This window comes from Lissotriton vulgaris, unplaced genomic scaffold, assembly GCF_964263255.1.
Source record: "Lissotriton vulgaris unplaced genomic scaffold, aLisVul1.2 SCAFFOLD_2723, whole genome shotgun sequence".
Lineage (NCBI taxonomy): Eukaryota > Metazoa > Chordata > Amphibia > Caudata > Salamandridae > Lissotriton > Lissotriton vulgaris.
In genome coordinates, this window is record NW_028245333.1 from 211757 (window position 1) to 234231 (window position 22475).

Here is a 22475-nt window from a genome sequence, read left to right on the forward strand (position 1 = left end):
GTAGTCTGGCGAGCGGCGGAGCAGTCCCGCCGCGGTGCCTCTTTCAAAGGTACAGTGACTTTGAAAAATACATTGCAATAGGAATGCTAAACAGGTTCCTGCACAGCATGGACTTAAAATTCCATGCCGTGCAGGAACTTGTGGGCATGAACGTAGGAGGGCAATTGTTGTGCCCCCCTGAGTGCATCCACACACAGAGGAGGCACAGGGAGCCTTGTTGGGCCCACTTTGTTTCCTCTGTGCCACCGTTTTCATGTTGGTGGAACCGCCATAAAAAACGTATAGGAGAGGAAACCCATAATATGTTTGGCAGGACCACGGCAGTCCTGCCAAAAACATTTTATCCTCAGGTCCACCACACCACTTCCAGGGAACAGCGATTCTCTGGAGCCATCGGTGGTCCCATGGCGACCTCCTAAGTCGTATTGGGCTGGTTGGACAGCCATTGAGGCGGTGACTGGACCACCACCGCCCTGCCCTGACAAGCAGCCAGACTCGTAATTAGGCCCTTGGTGCAATTTTCAGAATCTGTAATGGTACCCTTTGGGAGGAAGAACAAGTACTGTATTTATGTACAGTACAGCGACTTACAGGACTACGGTTAGAGGTTGGCAAGGTCCAAGGCAACACCAGCACAACACCAGCAGCGAAACTAGGGCGGTCGGCTGCAGGGGTGCAAAACAGCGTTGGGTGCCCAATTTTTGTCTATGGGGTCGGTCTTCGCATAAAGAGGCTGCAGGCTTTGACTGGGAGGCCAGGCGGGCTAAAGGAACAGGGAGGCTCAGGCCTCACGATGCTCAGGGACGTAAGGACACATTTTGATCTTCTTCTGCACAGGCCAGAGGCAACGGCTGCAGAGGTGTTCTTAGGAATTAGGTTTCCTTACCGGAGCAATCGTGGTAGAGGGGACCTGCAAACAGAAGCTGCAGGTGACTCCAGGAAGTCCATGAGAGGTGAAACCACAGTAGACTCTGTCTCTGGAGGGCTGGGGGACCACGCTGGAACAGTTGGTGCAACTCAGGCTTGAAGCAACGGGTGCAGTGTTGTTCTTAGGTGTTGGGTTTTCATGGTCTTGGAGTTCTCTCAGGTCTCTTTCGGTGTCTGCACGATGCAGGAAAGAAGCGTTGCTGCTCCAATCGAGTTTTTGGTTCCTGGGTGAGGTGCTGGCAGGTCTCCAAGGCTCTGGAGACACAGCAGCTGCAGGACCAGTCGTCTTTTCGTGCAACTGTTGGAGTCAGCAGTCAGGCCGGTAGGGTTGGCTACAAGTCAGCTGCTGAGTCCTCAGTTCTTGCTCTTTCTGACTCTTCACAAACCTTGTCTTCTTTCAGGTCGGATGGATCTGATTTTCTGGTGTCAGGGGCTCCCCTAAATACTGAATTAAGAGTAAAGGGTAATAGCCTATGGGCTACTTATCCTTGGGGTCACCACACTCCTTATATGACCAGTTCCTGTGGGAAGTGGGCATAACCCTGTCCCAGAATTCTTAAGTTTGCCATCACCGAGATGGTGAACTCTGAAAGGTCGTGTTTTCTTCAGTTAGTCCACCTTAGCAGTGGTACTAGCCTGGGGGTGGGCATGCCTACCTGACTGACTAATTTTCCTGCCTATCCAGGTGCCAAAGGGCTTTGGGCAAAGGAGGTTGGCTTCCTCTCCTGTGAGGGAAGCCAGATTTGAATTTCTTTGAAGCTCCTGTGCCTTGGAATGCTAATCAGCAGGTTATCCTGAGCGAGGGTAGTGTGAAGACCCTCTTCCCATGCAAACCTTGTTATGACCTTCTAAGAGCAAAGGCCATGGGAAGTCAAAACCTTGTCTCGGGTGGTAGGCTGGCAGAGACCAGTCTGCCAATGCAGTTCAGCTTTAGCCTAACACCTAGACGCCGCTGCAGATGACGCACTCTTTAAGTTAAATTAGTTCACTTCCTGAACTGCACCTGCATGTCCACAGCCTGCTACAAAAAATAAAAAATCATACAGGGGATTGTCCTAATTGCCAACAACCTTTGCCCCCATTCATACACGTCAAACTGCACCAAGAACTACTAGATTTAGGATGAGATCACAGATACTTAAGAAACAAACACTTGGCTAAAAAGTCTCAGACTGTGAAAGTATGGTTATTGGATGGCTCACCACTACCCACAAAAAATAAAATGAGAAAGAAAGCAACAACGCTGCCAATGACACAACCAAAATTATCTATAGCTATATCATGGATAAATCCAAATACACCAAAAAGGAAATTTGGCTGAGGGATGGGGAGGAAGAGGCTGCAGCAGAGGGGTTAATTTTTTTTAATTAATAATAAGAGATGCAACGTTAAAAGTGGGATCCCTCTGATAGAAAACTGGGTATGCTGGTGTTACTATATCCACAGAGATACTACCCCCGACAAAAAGAGAAAATACCTTTTCTATAGCTTTAACACTTACATAGGTAGGCTTTTATAGGACAGGGAGGGGATAATGCAATGGAGTCGCATAACATAGTTGACTCCGATTATACCGAAATACATATTGTTGGGATACACAGTTCTACCCATCTATTAAAAGCCTTGTTTGTGTTCATCAGCATGATGTTACAACTTTAGGATTTCCCATACATTTGTGAATCTAACCTGCTTTTGGTTGTTCTAACTTGAGAACCATTAAAAGATATAAAAAAAGAAGTCCCTTTAGACAAGAAGTGTTATGAAATGGAGGACAACAGTATGTTATAGTGTCTCTGATATGAACCCTCATTTTGCCAAACAACAGCTGGAAAGAAAATCACTGCTTCGCTCCTCAAAATGAACTACCTAGAAGGCAATGCAGTATTGATGGAGCTGGAAGTTTCTGCTAAAAAGCTGCACTGCTTCTTTGATTGTGACATTCCTCCTTCTACCAACATCTGTCAACAGATTTCTAATGAAGAAAAGATTTATGCAGTCACATCTTTCTTAGCATGCACAGTCACTATGGAAATTACAAATTCTATTTAATACCTGGTCTGCATAGTCCTTCGCTTCTTTTGTTAAAGTCTGACACTTGTCTTCCAAGGACCGCTTCTCAAGCCTCAGTACATTAACTTCTTGTTGAAGAGAATCCATTCTTGAAAGCTATCAAATAAATAAATGAACAATTTAGCACATTTGTATGTACAGGCGGTAAATTAATTACGCAGACAAATCAAATTATATCACTTATAAAGAAGCAATTAAGACCACATTGGCATCTCTTGCACAAATGAGCATGATCTTTCAGCACAATAAAAAACAAGTTACAGACTAGTGATAAAGATTAATAAAACATCTATTGCATGTTTAAATGAGAACTTACCTTTCAATCCAATCTTTTGCCTTTAACTCCTATTTAAAAGCAAAGACCCACAGCATTTGCGGTTTCTAATTATGAAAATACCATTCAGTTGCTTGAATACCATTCTGTCGTTTCAAGCTGTAGAAATACATTGAATTTACCAATAATGTTGCATATAATTCCTACCTACCACTGCACCAGTTCTAAATTATGGCTCAGAAGAACAAGTAAAGGCAACGCTAAATCCAGGGGAAAATGCACCCTCTTACTAGAATTGAAAACATTTAGATCACTCTGGCAGCTATTGAGGTAGCTTTAGAGAAATCTTTTGCTAAATTAAGCATCAGAGAGAGGTGCAAGAAAGTCATACTTATCAATCCAAGTGAAAACACAAACCATTTCTGAGTTATTTGTTACAAAAAAAATAAAACTCTGAATGCTTTATGAGAGAGAGGGTTCTGTAGCAAAGTCCTTCGGCACACTTGTCTTTACCCATAACACACTAGAAAGCAATGTAGCAGGACTAAACTAATTTCACTTTAACCTTAACAACACGAACATTCCCAAGCTAGACACTTTACGCATCTTACGAAATGGATAATATTGAGGCATTTCAGGCAATTTCAGGCATTTTGTCCAACAGAAACCTTGAAAACACTTTTCTCTGTACCACTGGCATTCCTGAATGCACTGGTTGCCTAATAACAAATAATATAAAGAACAAACTCATAACAATATCAAGTGGTACAGAAAGGTTGATGAATCAAACCGCAGCATATGAGCTATCGCAAAGGGAGGGTGGTAAATGTCATATTTTCCATAAAGAAAAAAATGCAAGGACCACCAGGATTCTTTATAGACACAGCATCAGAGGCAAGTGACTCTCTAATGCCCCGTTCGGGTGCAAAAATGGCATCCACTGTAATTGTTTGATTTATCAGTGGTTTGAGAAAAGATACAATCCAGTATGGAGAACATACAATTCCCAAAATGTGCACCATGAAGACCCTTAGCCAACAAAACAAAGACCTTACTGTCAATAGGAAACTTGGAAAAATGGGAGGCGCGGTATTACCGTCTGACTCAACCAACATGGAGCATCCTCGCAACCACTTAGCAAGAGAGAGTTTAGGCTACAATGAATGAAACATTCCGTTCTTCCCAAGCATGGTGCCAAAATTGGCGAACAGAAGATGATTCTTATCGTTATCAATAAACCATTGATTGTTTGAGCAGTAAAGGCAGTACTGTTCAAAATACCTACGTTAAGAATCTCTAAACTTAAAAATCAGAGTATTGTTGGAACATAAAGGGAGAGATGAAATCACCAAAGGGTAAGGGGGAGATGAAGGGAAAATAGTTGAGCTGTATAAGTGAACAGCTGAGCACAATAGAATGTGCCCGGCCACATCAGGAAAATTGCAATCTAAAGTTCCGTACAGAGGACAATGTACGTTGGCCTAGTACTTGTAACAGTTTATTATCTCGTATATACTAAAAAGTGGCATAAAATCTTTTCATTGCATATGTGAAGAGACACCTGGTAGTAGGCCACTTGTGAACGTATGATGTTATCATCTGTCTCTTTTGTCATTTCAACTGTGAAGATCTTTGTATTCTAGCTGGGGTTCCTCATTTGCACGGACAGTGATATTGGGTGCCTCCTCTTTCGATCTCTTGAGTGCCACCGTCAGCCTAGATATGTTGATTACTTTGATGTCTTGAGCAGCATTGGTGCGGAGCAATTTTGTCTTCAACGATTACAAGATCCCTTTTCTCATTCCCTCTCCTTCCCGAAAAGTCAGGGAAGTCTTGGACATGCATAATAAAGACCCTAATGAAATCTTCTCACTTCTAAATTTGGCTAATGGAGTTGTAAAACTCTTGGAAATTGTTGTCCTCTTCCAAGTATAGAAAGTTTGGACGTGGTTTCAAGTACCTTCTTAATTGCTTGGAGTATGAGAGAGATGTCCTGAGGCAACTGTCCTTCTAAAACCTATGTCATTGTGATGTTCGGCACTCATCATAGGGGGCATAGGACTGAAACATGTAATGCGATTGCACCTAAGCATGTCATGCTTGTTATCTTGCTTATTGGTCACCTAGGTATCCAGTTCAGTTTAGGTCAAACACCTGCAAGTTACTCTGAATATGCTTGAAGTACTTCTGAATTTCAAAATAAACAGTCCGAAGACTCGCTTCAAGAAGACATTGGTCATTCTACTTTTTCGAAAAACTTTTCTGAAACTAATTCTCCACCATCTAGCTCTGCAAACAGAAGAGCACCAGTGTCTTCCCTCTCTGTGGTTTAGCATTTCTGAGTACCCCACCCACTTCTTTAAGCTTCCAGCAGGCTGCACAGGGAGCTGGAGCTCCAGTAAGTGATGACCGTCTCGGAGCATGGGACCAACTCTGCCTCTGCAGCTTTTCATCTTTTAGGTTACACATCAACATATGCGATTCACAATACTGTCACACAACAAAGGGCGCTTTTTCAGTTGTCTTCATGTGGCCATATTGTTACAATATGCAAAAAACACCACTCTGAAAAGTCATGCTGAAGGTTCTTACATTTTTCTTACTTTCCTCAGCCTCTTTGAGAAGGCTCTCTTTCTCCTGCTGCAATCGCTGATGCTGCAAAGTCAAAACAGCTACCTGTTTACAGAAGAGAAAAAGCATTAGAATGGTGCATTGCCATGTTTAAAAATAGCCACTGGAAAAAGCCAATAGACCTCTCATTTGCCACAAGTTGCGGACCTATTGGCTTGGGCAATATTATTTTTCCCTCCATAGATCCTGCCTTGCTTACATAATCGTGAACATCCGCTATCTTGTAATGTAGTTCTTTTAAAAGCAAAAGAAACTCAATTAAAATAGGAGTACACTGAATACATGTTTTTAGTTTTTGTAATGTATGTGGGATAAAGCCCACCTGCCATACGTGATAAAGATATTCCAAGTCACCAAGGAGATATTTTTAAGGTGAGATGCCTCGAAGGAAACTTGTAGTAACCTTTTTTATGTCCATAAGGCAGACATTGTATTCCTTATAATACATGGCCACACCATAATCTTCCCTTTCTAAACCCCCCATTTGTTCCTTGCTGCCTATACTTGTGGAATCTGTACTGTGCCATTTTTGTGCATCAAAGGCTTGATTTTCAGTGTCACAGCTTTGCACCAGGGTGTCTGGTTGGGCACCATAGGCGGTACCTTGGGTGTCTCATGTTTGGACCCCTCTGAGGATTTACGGGCATGGTTCACTGTAGGTTTCGGGTCACTTTCAATGACCTCCACTCTGTCTTCTAGGACCCAATCTTTATGTTCCCCTTGAGCTTCCTTTGCCAGGACGTCTCCTTCAGAGAAACCCACTTCCTCCATCGACGAGCACACCTCTGCTACTTTTCTGATTCTAACAGCCCCACCATGTCTGCTGTGGCCCAATGTGCTCGAATTTTGCACAAGGGTCTTCGGCTTAGAAAGTGTGCATGGGAAGCAGTACTCTGAATTATGGTTGCTAGGGAGACAGAACATACAGACTGGATGTTCGCTATTCACAGTAAACTTTTGGTGGCAATTCGGGCAGAATTTGAAAGATCGTGCTCATGTTTTAACAAGACATTGAGGAACCCCTGAGATTCCATGCTGACTAGTTATGGTTCTTGTAGGAAGCTGGCTCTGTAAATACTATACCAAAGTGGGGTATAGTGTGCACAGAGTCCAGTGGATCCCCAAAGGCTTACAGAGGTAAAATTAGATAATACCTTACTCTCTATTTGTGGTAGTGTGGGCGAGCAGTAAGGCTTTATCAGGTGGGTAGTGTTAAGCATTTATTGTACGCACTCACACAAAAACGATTTCACAAACTCAAAGACTGAACTGTGACCAATTGTTTTGTAGAAACATATTTCATTTTTAGAACCAAGCCAGATTTGGTGCAGGTAAGTAAAAATAATACTTTTCTGATAATACAGTTGAATGCAGTTGAATGTAGATACAGGTAGGTCAAATGTTCAGAAACAGTTTAAATTACTTTTTAGTTACTTTGGCTATTACTTTGTGATTACTTTTTAAGTTATTAATCAGATAACTTTTTAAGTTACTTATCAGATTACTTTTTCTACTCTGTGTGATATGCCTAGATATCACACTGGGACATTTCTTGGATAAAAGGGGAGTATAACAGTTTTTCAATCAAAACACAGTTTCTTAGGTTTTCATACAAAACACCCTCAACGCTTTTCAGAGGAAAACAGTCAATAAAATCCTATGGAGAAAAATGGGGTTATTGTTTTGCAGGTAAGTAAATGGTCTTGAGGGTTGAGTTTCTGGGGTTATAACAAGGGTTACCTCCAGGTCAAGGATGCACTCCAAGAGCACCCTTAGCGGCACTAGGGGGGCTGGGTGCAAAGTGCTGAGTTCCAATGTTATCCAAAGGGGGATAGGAGGCCTCCGTTTGGTGGCTGCTAGCGAGCAGGCCACAAGGTTGAGGAAGCAAAGCTCCAGGATTTAAACTCAGGGCCAAGTGGGGTTCAAGTTAGCACACAAAGTGCACCCACAGTGACACAGGGGCGGCCGGGTGCAGGGTGCTGTTTTGGCATCAGGTGCACTGTTGTTTTCAATGGGGATTCTCCGGTTTCAACAAACACTGCAAGCCAAGCTTAGGAATGAAGACCTTCTGGAGGCTACCACCAGTTGGAGAGGTAAGTTGGGATGTCAAGGGATGCCGGGACACTGTCAGTTGGGCCACCCAAGGACGTGGGGTGTCGGGTGCAGGGGTGTCTTTTGGCGTCAGGTTGTCCTTACCCGCGCCGGTCGCAGTCGGGGGGATCCTCTAGAAAGTTGCTGCAAGCGTCATCGGGAGACTTGAGGTAGGTCAGTTATCACTAAATCCCAGGTCAGGATTGCCGGGGAGACCTCCTTGTGGTGCTCGGTCGCTCGAACTCGGGCCAGAGGGGTCTGGTGCAGAGTGGTGCAGACTCGCTGATATGGCTGGAGCCAGCATCTGTTGGTGAGCAAATATGGTGCTCACGGGAGACAACGTATTTTCAGTGAAGGTAGGGCAGGTCCTCCAGGTTCTGGGGGCTTCTGTCAACAGGACATGCCAGGATTCCACTGGAGCAGGTCGAGGTCAGACCAGGCCGGTAGGGCAGGGCCCTAGTCAGTTGGTGTCCTCCTCTTCTACCTTCAGCGCGGCTCTTTGGTCATTCTTCTTTTCCTCTCTTGTTGTCTGAGGAGGCAAGGTTTGGGGTTGCCCCTAAATATTAGATTTAGGGGGTTTTCAGGTAGGCACAGGTTGGGACCAATGGGTCCCTTCCTTGGGGTGGGTACACCCCCTATTATGCCACCATCCAGTGTGAGCGGGCATAAGCCTCACTCTGGTTGGCTGGCAGGGACTGAGTTGTGCTTCACCTCGCCTCCACCACCTGAGGGGTGGGGTTGGCAAAGGTGAGCACACCTCTCCTCCTGTCTTGGTTTTCCTGCCTATTCTCACCACCCAAAGTGGGGGCCAGAACCAGTGGGGGCCAGTTGCTGGGTGCAGCAAATGGCTGGGTAAGCTCACAAAGGCAGCAAGCCTTCGAAGTTTCCCCTTCGTGGACCCTGCTCATCCTGGGGGAGGAGGCTTGGCAGCTCTGCCCAGGATGCGCTTTATTTTCAGACCTCAGGAGCAGGAGGCTCTCGACCCAGGGGTCCAGAAACATGTCTGGGGGTGGCAGCTGGCGACCTAGAGTTAGGTCATTTCTTAGGGGGCATCTCTAAGATGCCCTCTGAGTTATTTTTTCCTTAAATCCTACACTGGCATCAGTGTGGGTTTAATGTGCTGAGACGTTTGATACCACACTTCCCACATTTAAGTAAAGCCATTATGGTGCTGTGGAGTTTGTAATGACAAGCTCGCACACCATATATTCTTTATGGCTTTACTTCACTTACAATGTTTAAGAATAGACTTAGGCACTGTAGGGGCACAAGGCTCATGCACCTCACCCTCAACAGTGGCATAGTGCACCCAGCTAGAGGGGTTGCTGACCTATGCAATAGGCAGTGGGTTGTAGGTATGGCACGCAGGGATGTGCGCCATGTCGATTCTTCACTTTTCTCTGTACCAAAACACTCAGCCTGCAATGACAGGGTGTGTATGTTAAGGTACAGGACCTCTAAAGGTGCACAATAAGTGCGGCAGCCCTTAGAGGCCTTTTCTGGTCACAGGGCCTTGGTACCTACGGTACCTTTTACAAGGGACTTACATGTGGCCAGAGAGGTGCCGATTTGGAAGTACACAGTACAGTTTTAGGTAAAGAACATAGGCTCTGGGTACATGGTTTCAGGAACCCAGAACACACTTAGTCAAATAGCATCAACATCAGGCAAAAATTAGAGGACAACCATGCACAAAGAGGCACTTTCCAACAGTTCTCAGACTACGTCAAAACTATTTCTAACAAACCCTGAGGAAACCTAACTCTATCATGAAGCATAGATCCATATGATCTTTTTTAAGCACCTTCTATCTCTTCTATGAGATATCTTCGACGATCGTCAGTGAATACCCGGGAGCGCGATTGATGCATTACCCCATCCAACAGCTAAAAAAAAGAATCTATCTTGGTGCGCACACACAGGGGCATTGTGGAATTATGGTCGACACTATACAAGGGCCGCCACTATGTCGAAATCCACTCACTAACCTATGAAGCATTGTGTTACTTAACTTGTAAGCATCTGTGGGTATCATGTAGTGCTTAGATTCACATACTCTGCATACTTCTGCCATCTAGTGTTGAGCTTGGACGTCTGCAAGTTGTTTTTCTTCGAAGAAGCTCTTTCGGGCCATGAGGTATTGGGACTCCTCCTTTGGCTGGCAATGGGCATACGCACTGGACCCATTCTTGGATTGTTTTCTGCACAGTGAGTGAGCAGAAAGATTGAGCCTAAAATATAAAAGTATAGTAACCATGCAAACGGTAAGAAATTTAGGAGTGAGATAACTTTATGTTTTTGGAACAACCAAAGGCTTCCGGAGTGGTGGGTGGGAGCGTGTGATCCCACAGCACAACATGATACAACCTAATGATTACAAGGTAAGTAACATGTTTTGTTCATAGTATGTGTGACTTTGTCTGCACATGCTCTGCATAGACTGTAAATTAGTTGTCAGATAAGCTGTGGCTAGAAGATTGAAAAGGAGTTCTAAAGACAGCCTGGCCAACTTTGACTCGTTGGCATGCTAAGACAACCACACAGTAGGGGTTAGTGAACAAGTGTAAAAGGGACCAGGTAGCTGCTTTACTGATGTCCACTATCAGTATGTTACCCAAGCAAGCCATAGAGGCTCCTTTCTTTTCGTGTAGAATGTGGACTGGGCAGAACAGGTGGATGTATTGTAGCTTTGATATAGCAAGTCTGTATGTATTTGACAAGCCATTGAGCTATGCTGCCTTGGAGAGGGCAGGACCGTTTGTGCGATTTGGAAAAGGCGACAAGTAGCTGCTGAATTTAATGGAAGGGCTTTGTTCTATGATGTAGTATATGTGGGCATGCTTAACATCAAGAGTGTGAAGTGCCCTCTTTGCTTTAGAGTCTAGTTAAGTTAAGATCTCTGGAAGCTGAATGGTTTGATTGAGATGGAAAGGAGATATCACCTTTGGAAGGAATTTTGGATTGGCTCTGAGGACAATCTTGTCCTTGTGAACCTGAAAGAAAGGTTCCTCCAGAACGAGGGCCTACAGCTCATTACCAGGCTGTAGGGATGTGATAGCAACAAGAATTACCACCTTCCAGGGAAGGACCTGTAAGGGACATGAACTTAAAGGTTCAGAAGAGGGACTCATGAGTCTGGTTAGGAGGATATTGAGGTTCCATATGGGGTGGAGTGTACTCTAGGAGGTTCAATAAGTTTGACACCGCCCATGAAGAACTTGGCTGCAGGTATTCTGAACAAGGAAGTGTGTTCCCTGCTCTGCATGTAAGGCAGCATTAGCAGCCAGGTGCAGACATATAGAAGTACAGGCGAGGCCTGATTTTTGTAAGTAAAGAAGGTAACAGACTATGTCTTGGATTAGAGACTTAAGAGGGCATATATGATTGGAAATTCAGTAGTGGACCAACCTTTTCTACCTAGTGGCATAGCGGGCCCGCACAGTGGGTCGCTGTGCTTCTTTGAGGCTGGACATTCATTGTTGAGGGAGGTTAAGACAGCTAAGTCTAGGACCTCAGGACTGGAGCTATATTGAGGTGTCAGATTTGTCAGTGGTTCTCAGATACCCCCAACTGCAGATGTACGGGAGTAAGAATTGTGTATGGAGTTCCCAATTGTAGACTTGTTACACTTCCTGCTGAGCAGGTATGCAAAATCGTTGTCCATTCCTGAAAGGTACTCCATCAGGAGGTGTATCTGATGGTGAATGGCCCAATGCCAAATGATATGCGCTAGCACTGATAGTTTTTGTGGTCAGTGAGCAACGCCTTGTTTTTTAAGACAATACATGGCAGACATGTTGTTAGTTTTTATAAGGACTACTTTGCGTTGAATCTGCTGATAGAATGCCTTGAGCGCTATCTGGATGGCCAGCAGCTTGACGTAACTGATGTGGAGAGTCAGATCCCGAAGATGCTCTACCCACCCTAATGGGGATTTATTTTTGCTGATAACCACTGCGGAATTGGGACTATGAAGTGCTGGCACTGAAACAGTTTGTTGCTGTTTCACCACTGTACAGAGCGATGGGTTCTGGCCTATGATGATACTTGATCCTCCCAGTGACCTTTTGCTTGTGGCCACTGCATTGAGAGTCAGTACTGAAAAGGGCGTTTGTGTAGGTGGGCATGGGGAGAAATGGCTATACATGGTGCCATAATTCCTAGAAGGGGCATAACTGTTCTGACTGTCAGTTGACAATTTGGCTGAAAAAGAAGCAGTAGTTGCTGGAAGGCCTGAACTCTTGCTTGACTGAGATATGCTTTGCTGGTAACTGTGTTTAGTACAGCTCCTAGAAAGGGTTGAATCTGCGAAGGCTGCAGGTGGGACTTCACAGTGTTTACTGTGAAGCCCAGTTTTTGAAGGAGGGAAATAGTTGTCTGGGTATGGGTGAGGTAGAGCTGCTTGTTTGCACTCTTGATCAGTCGCTCGTCTAAGTACTGGAATACTTGAATGCCGCCCCATCGGAGGTGGGCGACTACAACTGTGAGACATTTTGTGAACACTCTGGACATTAGTGACCCCAAATTGCAACACTTTGAATTGATAATGCTTACCATGAATTCTAGGTAGGGCCGATGTGCTGGGAGGATGGGGTATGTGAAAGTAGGTGTTAATTCAATGTAAAGCTGTCTAAAGGTCACCTTGCTGGAGAAGAGGGAAGACATGCTGCAGAGTGACCATTTGGAAGTGTTTTCAGGGGAAGTACATGATGAAAGGCCTGAGATCTAGAATTGGCGTTAGAGATCCGTCCCGCTATGGGATGAGAAAATAAAAAAAGTATTCTCCCCTGCCTTGATGTTGTAATGGCACTGGTTATATTGTGCTCTTGAGGATAACTGTCTGGATCTATTCTTGAAGAAGGTGCTGGTGCCTGGACCGCGCCCAGCGCCAGGACCCCAAGACACCACGAATGCCACGACCCCCAACACCGCTACGATGCCAGACCGCTCCAGGCACTCAACACAGGACGATCACACACCTGCTTCCTGGCCGCCCCGTAGCGCACCCACTGAGCTTTCACCTGCCGGAACTGCAGCTTCACAAGCATCCGCCCCACCATGCTGCTGACCAGGAAAGAACCCAACCACCTCAGATGCATCCTTCTCAACACCCGCTCCGCCCAAAAACATGCCGTTGAACTCTGGGACCTACTCGACTCAACCTCTCCAGACGTCGCCCTCCTGACGGAGACCTGGCTGAACCCCGCCTCGGCACCCGACATAGCCATAGCCGTCCCGGAAGGCTACAAGATCACCCGCAAGGACCGCACCAACAGAGCGGGATGAGGAATTGCCATTGTCCACAGGAACACTCTCAGAGTCTCGACCAACACCGACGACACCCTCAGCACCGCCGAACACCTGCACTTCCAGATCCACACCGACCCCAACACCACCCTCAGAGGAACCCTCATCTACAGACCGCCCGGACCCCGACCACAGTTCAGCGACTCCATCGCCGACTTCGTGCAAAACGACAGTTGATGGACAGAATGCAGAACAATGTATGAAAAGAAGGGGCCCCTAAATAACAGGATGAACCCTGGTAAGGAAAATATACTTTTTTGGAAAAAAGGGGGGGAAAAAGCACCGGGTTACGTGCAGAGATTATAACCACACAAGTTAGACGCTGAACAAATATTCAAGTACTAATCAATATTTGTATGATTCTTCTGTTTAATTTTAATCATTATATCAAAAAAGATTTTGTTCACATTTTATGTCTGTTTTTTTTTTAAATTTACATATTTTTTAACTTGGCAAAATACATTATATTTCATCTAACCCTATACACTTCTAATAAATTACAATCACAAATAAATCACATAAAAACGATCAATCATCTCTTGGAATACAGAACCAATTCCTCTTCAACGCGTTTCGGCGGTTAGCCTTCCTCAGGAATTCTGTATTTTCTATGTGTCAATTGATACTGTTGAATAGAGAGACTGGGGTGAACGTCTTGTAATGTTCCAAGATTCGACTTCAGAGAGACATGTCCAATTGATTACTGGGGATCGTGCTGGTTAGCTGTAGTAGTCTGTTTATAATACAGAGCTAGCGTATTGTTCAACAATTTCGCTCATGGAGTCGGGAGAGAGACATCGCTACCAGGCGCATTTCATCTAAAACAAACAAACGATACCAGCTCACAGTCATAGAAGAAGAAAGCGTCTCCATGGTCCACAGTAAACAAGACGTTCTCTTGCTTACCTACTTTCGCTAGATCTGTATTATAAACAGACTACTACAGCTAACCAGCACGATCCCCAGTAATCAATTGGACATGTCTCTCTGAAGTTGTATCTTGGAACATTACAAGACGTTCACCCCAGTCTCTCTATTCAACAGTATCAATTGTCACATAGAAAATACAGAATTCCTGAGGAAGGCTAACCGCCGAAACGCGTTGAAGAGGAATTGGTTCTGTATTCCAAGAGATGACTGATCGTTTTTGTGTGATTTATTTGTGATTGTAATTTATTAGAAGTGTATAGGGTTAGATGAAATATAATGTATTTTGCCAAGTTAAAAAATATGTATTTTTTTTTAGAAAACAGACATAAAATGTGAACAAAATCTTTTTTGATATAATGATTAAAATTAAACAGAAGAATCATACAAATATTGATTAGAATTTGAATATTTGTTCAGCGTCTAACTTGTGTGGTTATAATCTCTGCACGTAACCTGGTGCTTTCTCCCCCCCCCTTTTTTCCAAAACAGAATGCAGAACAATGTCATACATTCACTTCGTCATCACACACGCCCTCGCCTCCACGGACTACATCCTCCTTGGGGACCTGAACTTCCACCTCGAAAACAATGACGACACCAACTCCACCACCCTGATCGCCAACCTAGCCAACCTCGGACTCAAACAACTCGTCACAACACCCACCCACTCCACCGGTCACACGCTTGACCCCATCTTCTCCGCAAGCCCCGTCTCCTTCAACCATACCACCAAACTCCACTGGACCGACCACTGCTGCATCTGCTTCACCTTCAAGAAACCCATCACGCACCACTGCACCCAACAGATGGCTCACCGCTGCTGGAGCAAAGTCACCGAAGACCAGCTAACCACCACCACCACCCTCGCCCAGAACCCACCCGCCGACCATACCGACCCCGACACCGCCACCCGCAACCTCAGACAGTGGATCAACGACTGCGCCAACACCCTTGCCCGATCAAGAAACCCTCCAACAATCATACCAACAAGAAAGCCAGCTGGTTCACTGAAGACCTCCGGGCCTCCAAGCAAACCTGCCGAAAGCTGGAGAAGATCTGGCTCCGTGAACGAATACCGGACAGCCACGCCGCCCACAAGAATGCCACCCGCAGACACAATCACCTCATCAGATCCGCCAAAAGGTCTTCCTTCAAAGACCGCTTAGACAACAACGCGCACAACAGCAAAGAGCTCTTCAACATCGTGAAGGAACTCTCCAACCCCAGCTCCAACACCAACGACGTCCCACCCTCGCAAGACCTTTGCGACTCGCTGGCCACCTTCTTCCACCGCAAGATCACAGACATCCACGACAGTTTCAACGCAACAACCGCCCCGACAACCACTGAGACCTCCGCTCCCACGACCACCATCTGCACCAACCGCCTGCTCTACTGGACCAACATCAACGGCGATGACACCATCAAAATCATGAACACCATCCACTCCGGATCTCCGTCAGATCCATGCCCACACCACATCTTTAACAAAGCCAGCATATCCATCGCACCCCACCTCCGGAAAGTCATCAACACCTCCATCGAGACAGCAACCTTCCCGGAGAGCTGGAAGCACGCCGAGATCAAGGCCTTACTCAAGAAATCCAAGGCGGACCCCAAGGACCTCAAGAACTTCTGGCCCATCTCCCTGCTCCCGTTCCCGGCAAAGGTCATCGAGAAGACCGTCAACGAACAACTGACATGCTACCTCGAGGAGAACAACATCCTGGACCCTTCCCAGTCCGGGTTCCGCAGCAACCACAGCACAGAGACTGCCCACATCGCCGCCACCGATGACATCAAGTCCCTGCTGGACAACGGAGAAATGGTGGCCCGCATCCTCCTGGACCGGTCAGCCGCCTTCGACACGGTCTGTCACCACACACTACGAACACGCCTCCACAACGCTGGGATCCAAGAGAAGGCCCTGGACTGGACCACCTCCTTCCTCTCCGGCAGAACACAGAGCATCAGCCTTCCCCCTTTCTGCTCCGAAGCCACCGAGATCATCTGCCGTGTACCCCAGGGCTCATCCCTTAGCCCAACTCTGTTTAACATCTACATGGCACCGCTCGCCCACGTCGCCCATCGGCACAACCTCAACATCCTCTCCTACGCCGATGACACCCAGCTGATACTCTCCCTCACCAAGGACCCCCACACCGCCCAAACCAACCTTCACGAAGGAATGAAGGCCGTTGCTGAATGGATGAGGAACAGCCGACTGAAGCTGAACTCAGACAAGACGGAGGTCCTCATCCTTGGATCCCACCCTTCGGTCTTGGAAGACTCCTGGTGGCCGACCGCACTGGGAACCGCTCCAGCACCCACCGACCATGCACGCAACCTAGGGGTCATCCTCGACTCCACCCTCTCCATGACTAAACAGGTCAACAGTGTTTCCTCCTCCTGCTTCAACGCCCTCGGCATGCTCCGTAGAATCTACAAGTGGATATCCACTGAAACGAGAAGAACAGTCACCCAGGCCCTTGTCAGTAGTAGGTTGGACTATGGAAACGCCCTTTACGAAGGAGCCTCGGCCAAACTCATGAGACGGCTCCAACGCATCCAGAACGCATCTGCACGCCTGATCCTCGACATCCCTCGCCACAGCCACATCACACCCCACCTGAGAGATCTGCACTGGCTCCCGGTCAACAAGAGGATAACCTTCAAGCTCCTCACCCACGCACACAAGGCACTCCACAACACCGAAACAACGTACCTCAACAGACCAATCAATCAAGCACATTTGTAAAGTGCGCTACTCACCCGCAAGGGTCTCAAGGCGCTGGGAGGAGGGGGGTGGGGGGGGGGGGGTGCTGCTACTGCTCGAAGAGCCAGGTCTTGAGTTGCTTCCTGAAGGAGAGATGGTCCTGGGTTAGCCGTAGGTGGGTGGGGAGGGAGTTCCATGTCTTGGCTGCCAGGTAGGATAAAGATCGTCCTCCGGTGGTGGTTCTGCGAATCCGTGGGACGAGAGCGAGGCTGGCCGTTGGGGGTGTAGAACGTGAGGTGGTTGTTGAGGTATTTGGGGCCCATGTCGTGGAGAGCTTTGTGTGTGTGGGTGAGGAACCTGAATGTGATCCTCTTGCTGATGGGAAGCCAGTGCAGGACTCTCAGGTGGGCAGAGATGTGGCTGTGACGGGGAATGTCCAGGATGAGTCATGCAGAGGCGTTCTGTATGCGCTGGAGTCTTTTCTGTAGTTTGGCTGTGGTTCCCGTAGTCCAATCGGCTGGTGACGAGGGCCTGGGTGACCGTCTTTCTGGTTACGGTGGGGATCCACCAAAAGATCTTTCGGGGCATGCATGGGTGTTGAAACAGGATGACGAGACGGAGTTGACTTGCTTGGTCATCGTGAGGGAGGAGTCCAGGATGAAGCCCAGGTTGCGTGCGTGGTCCATGGGCTTGGGGGCGGTGCCCAGTGCAGGGGGCCACCAGGAGTCGTCCCAGGCGGAGGGGGACGGTCCGAGGATGAGGACTTCCGTCTTGTCCGAGTTCAGTTTCAGACGGCTGAGCTTCATCCATTCCGCGACGTCTTTTATTCCTTCCTGGAGGCTGGCTCTGGCGGTGGCGGGGTCGTTGGTGAGGGAGAGGATCAGCTGGGTTTCGTCAGTGTAGGAGATGATGTTTAGGTTGTGTTGGCATGCGATGGCTGCGAGGGGGCTCATGTAGATGTTGAAGAGGGTGGGGCTGAGCGAGGATCCTTGAGGAACGCCGCAGATGATTTTGGTGGCCGCTGAGCGGAAGATGTCTCAGCTTCTACACCCCCACCCGCCAGCTCTGCTCCGCCGACCTCGCCCTCGCTACAGTCCCCCGCTTCCAAAGAGCGACCTCAGGCTGCAGATCGTTCTCCCACCTCGCCGCAAAGACCTGGAACACCCTCCCCATCCACCTACGGCAGACCCAGGACCTGCCGACCTTCAGAAAACTCCTCAAGACCTGGCTTTTCGAGCAGTGGCAGCATTCCCCACCCCAGCGCCTTAAGACCCTCACGGTGAGTAGTGCGCTTTACAAATGATATGATTGATTGATTGATTGGTGTTCTACACGGAGGGAAAAAGTGTGTGTTCAAGATGGCATGTTTGATGGGGTTGCAGTAAGTTCCAGGCAGTAACTGTGTTGTGTTATGGAAAGTACCCACTGGTCGGAGATGATCTCTTCCCACTGTGGTAAAACCATTGATGTGGGAAAAACCTTGTAGAACTTCCCACAAAAGAAAGTAATGCTTGGTAGAGGAGGCTCCCTTAGCTTAGCTATTTGAGTTCTGGCTTGAAACCAGAGACACTGAGCAAAACATTACGCAGACGAGGATACTGGTGTTAACACTTCTGGCCGCATTGTTGGCTAAGTCGAGAGCGAAGAGGATTGTGGTGATGCCTTCAGACACAAGCTCCATACAAGCGCTGTTCACATTGTTTAGGGAGGGGCTGGAGGAGTTCCTCTAATTCGTTCCAATGTGATCTGTTGTAGCTGGCGGGCAGGCCCACCGTGTTTGCAATTTGCCAATGTGCGGCTGATGGCACTGCCACTCTTTTCCTGCTCATTTATCTTTTTGCTCTTCTTATATTAACAGTGGAAATTCATTAACCTTAAGTATTAGCGTGCTTGTGCACCAGGAAAATCAGGTGGGCCATGCCCACACATGTAAGGCGGGTCACTAGGCGAGGGTTTATACTTATTGTCTACTCTCAGTATGACCAATTCAAAAAGAACAATTGATGGACAGAATGCAGAACAATGTCATACATTCACCTCAGTACAGAGATCTGGGCCTAAATCCATCGTTTTTTTGCTCACCATGCCATTCCAGTTTAGACCCAGCCATATGCAAATCAGTCTTGAACCTGTGCCTATGACCACCTGGGCTTTGACTGGCACCTGGAATGTCTTGGTGCAGTCTTCACCATTCCCTTTAGCATAGGAAGAAACTAGAGGGTAGAGTGGTAGACTGTATTTTGGAGAGAGTTTCAACAAGGAAGTCATCGTATTCCTGGATGACATGCATGTCTACTTTATGGTATGTACCTGCTCTGTGGATGTCCTTGTGATAGGAGGTGGCATCATCCAGCAGGGTTAGTTTAGCTGTATAGAGGCAGGGTCTGGGTCACCAAGGGCATTAATGTTGTAGTCGTCCCACAAGTCATCACTGAGTTCAGACTGCAGACCTGGCGGTGGTCAGTTCACCTGAACTGGAATGACACTGGGGGCAGTTCTTGGGAGGCAGTCCCTTCCATCACTAACCCAGCATTGTCGACCACAAGGTAGCAGTGAAGAGGAGAGGGAGGCCCCGAAAAGGGTCCTAGGCTGCAATTGAATGCGCTGACGTTTTTGGAGGGGTTGGATTAACGTCGGCAGTGAGGACGCAGGATTGCATGAAGATTGTCTCAAAGAAACCGGAGATGAGCATAGTGCACGATTAGGCGCTGAACAGGGAGCCAGACTGGTACACATCCGAACACAATGGCAGAAAAAACTATCTAATAATGGAGCCGAATGCCCATGTACATTCCCAACTAAAGCAGGCGTTAGTATATCTTTAGACTCGAAAGACTACTTTGAGGGAAAACAACTTGCAAATGTCCAAGCCCAAAACTAGATGGTAGGAGTATGCAGAGTATGTATATATATATATATAGACACAAATACTACAAGCATGCTTATTCTAAATAACAATTAGATGGCGGAATTGTGCAAAGCTTGTGAATCTAGAAGAGATTTTATGCTGTAAAATTTCTGTTACTATAAGGACTCATCTCGAAGGCTGATAGCTGTAGATCGCTCGAAGTGGTAACAGGAATCAGTGTGGGTGGCTTAGTATTTAGGCAACCTTTGACTATTCGAAGCCAGTGGTGGAGTGCTAAGAGTGGTGGTCAGGGAGTGTAGAGATTCCTAGGTCTGTCTTGCCATCTGCGTTAATGTGGGGAAGAATTAATTGCAGATTACTTGTTGCGCACACCATAATCAACCCAAAGTGGTGTTCACCAGTTCCATTTACATTGCCACCTCATAGGTTCCGCGACTATCTTGGACAATCTAGAATGAGCAGTATATGATGCTGCTATTCCGTCTAGTCCTCGCCTGGGAACCTTACATGCCTGGGAGGCTTCTTTGTGCATGTACAATCCGTACCTCGCCTTTCCCCTTCACATGTGCATCTTTGGTACTTTCTATGCTCCTTTCTCTAAAAGCTTTGCATCTTTTTACTTTGTGATTCACCTTAATTGTGATATTCTACAGCTATATCTAGCCTATCACCTTTCTGTCTTTTCCGCAAGTCGTCTTTATCTATTCTTGACCGTATTGATATTGCTGTTGAACTAATCTTTGGTTGCCTCTGACACATTTTGGGGCACACTGTCCATTAACTTCCAACCTCATGATTCCCCATCAGCACTGCAGAAAACTGCGGTTATTACAGATCCTTTGTTACTCAAGCATACTGGGAGCCATTAGTGCTAGCCATGGTCTGAGCCACTATGATTTCAGCTTCCAATCAGCAACTTGACAGTAATGTACATAGTTTGACACAATCAACACATTTGCTGTTACAGTCCTTTAATCTTATTTATAGACATTTGCACTCCCACCAACCACTTCTCATTTGCTAACCTGCTTTTTATTTTCATCAACTTCTTGAAGTACATCCTTTTTGTCTTCTTGTAGCTGCAGCAGCTGAAATGCTAAAGTTGCAACCTATTTTGAATGAAAACACAACATTCATATACAGCGCTAGTCTCCACTTGAAGAAATAAATTAGCAGCAAAAATGCTCAGCATACAAAAAAATGTTTCACAGATTTTTCTCACATGTACTTATTTTGCCATAATATCAACACAAACAAAGATAGCTAATATTACTGCTCAAAAGATTGATACTGCATGTTATACTATTCCTCCAATGCATTTTGAGTTCACACTCTAACGTGGAACACGCATATAGAATTAGTTAAGGTTACCAGATGACTCACTGTTATTATGGGCACCATATTCTATCTAGAATGTCTTTTCCCCAACAACAGTAATTTAGAACTTTCCTTGTAGGTGGAAGTGTCTAGTTGCAAAGTGGATTTTCTCCTAAACAAAGCATTGGCATCATATTCTGTTCATAAATGTTGGGATGGATTTACACGACTAAGGAGACCATTCCAATTCAAAGAGGCAGGATGCATTATATACAGAAAACGTTTGCGAAGAAAACCTAATCATGCAAGTCCTTTTGTTTTTCCACACTAGTATCTACACAACATGTAGTATCATGGAAACAAAATTGAGGTCAAAGATGAAAACCCTTGAAAAAAGATTGATCTCAATGGTTCGTCCACCACCTCACATAAGATCGTCTGGATCTAATGTCACACAACAATGCTCTAGCCCAGGGAACAGAAGCTGAGGATGAGGCTGACGTTATGAAAGCGAGAAGAAAACCAGTAGGGATGCTGCCAATAACACACAAATGTATAAGTACAGAAGCAGTATGCAGCATCTTGGTGTCCCTGTTCTCAACAAATGTCAAATGCTGGTTAGCAGTAGCCCAGTGCCAAACCTATATGTGGGTATTACTTCAAGGTCAGACTACCAGGACACAGGAGAAAGCAACACTATTGTCAGCAGATGGGAAACAACAAAGCACCCCCATTTTCAAGTTTTGTAACATACTGAACTACCTTTTACGGTGCAAAAATAGCTTTGTTTCGCTTTGTTCGCCCTGACGTGAGTCCCTTACTCACTTTGCCACTGGATTCAAGATAGCCTGGCTGATGAGGATTATGAATCCGAAACCGTTCCCAGGATGCATGTTTCCGGTCCAGGGAAGACATGGCTTGGCAGTTCGGGCTGGACCGTTCCCATGAGGCACAGGGTCAGACTGATTTGCATATGGCCATGTCTGAACTGGGGTGGCTGAGTGGGCTAAAGAATGGTGATGGATTAAACCCAGATCAGTTGACTGGGGGTGAGTGTTTGATTTGCTCAAACGCTCCGTCCATCATCCTCTTTTGTTTCGCTAAAATGGTTGTACCGGCATCTCGTCAGACAAACAAGGTGCTGTTCTCTCCATTGTAGTTGTAGGCTTTTTCTTCAATGCGAAATGCACATCCAATATCAATGTCTCCGGTAACCAAGTCATACAAAATGGCTGTACAATTCAAGATTCTAATGCAATACATTTTGTGAGGTATTTGAAAGATGAGTGGCCTCCAAATGCTGTCACTTGCATTAAGACGATGTTAAAGGGTCAGCTACCACC

The 22475-nt window shown here is 46.4% G+C and overlaps 1 protein-coding gene across 1 annotated transcript in view; it reads right to left on the reverse strand.

The window, feature by feature from the left end:
* The window catches only part of LOC147666476 (uncharacterized), a 139687-nt gene that overhangs the window by 45056 nt on the left and 72156 nt on the right, over nt 1–22475 (reverse strand). The window contains exons 12-14 of the mRNA XM_086949061.1: nt 20841–20924; nt 5864–5947; nt 2980–3093 (exon numbers count right to left, since the gene is read on the reverse strand). Coding sequence (XP_086805187.1) covers nt 2980–3093; nt 5864–5947; nt 20841–20924 — 282 coding nt within the window. The remainder of the gene's footprint in view (nt 1–2979; nt 3094–5863; nt 5948–20840; nt 20925–22475) is intronic.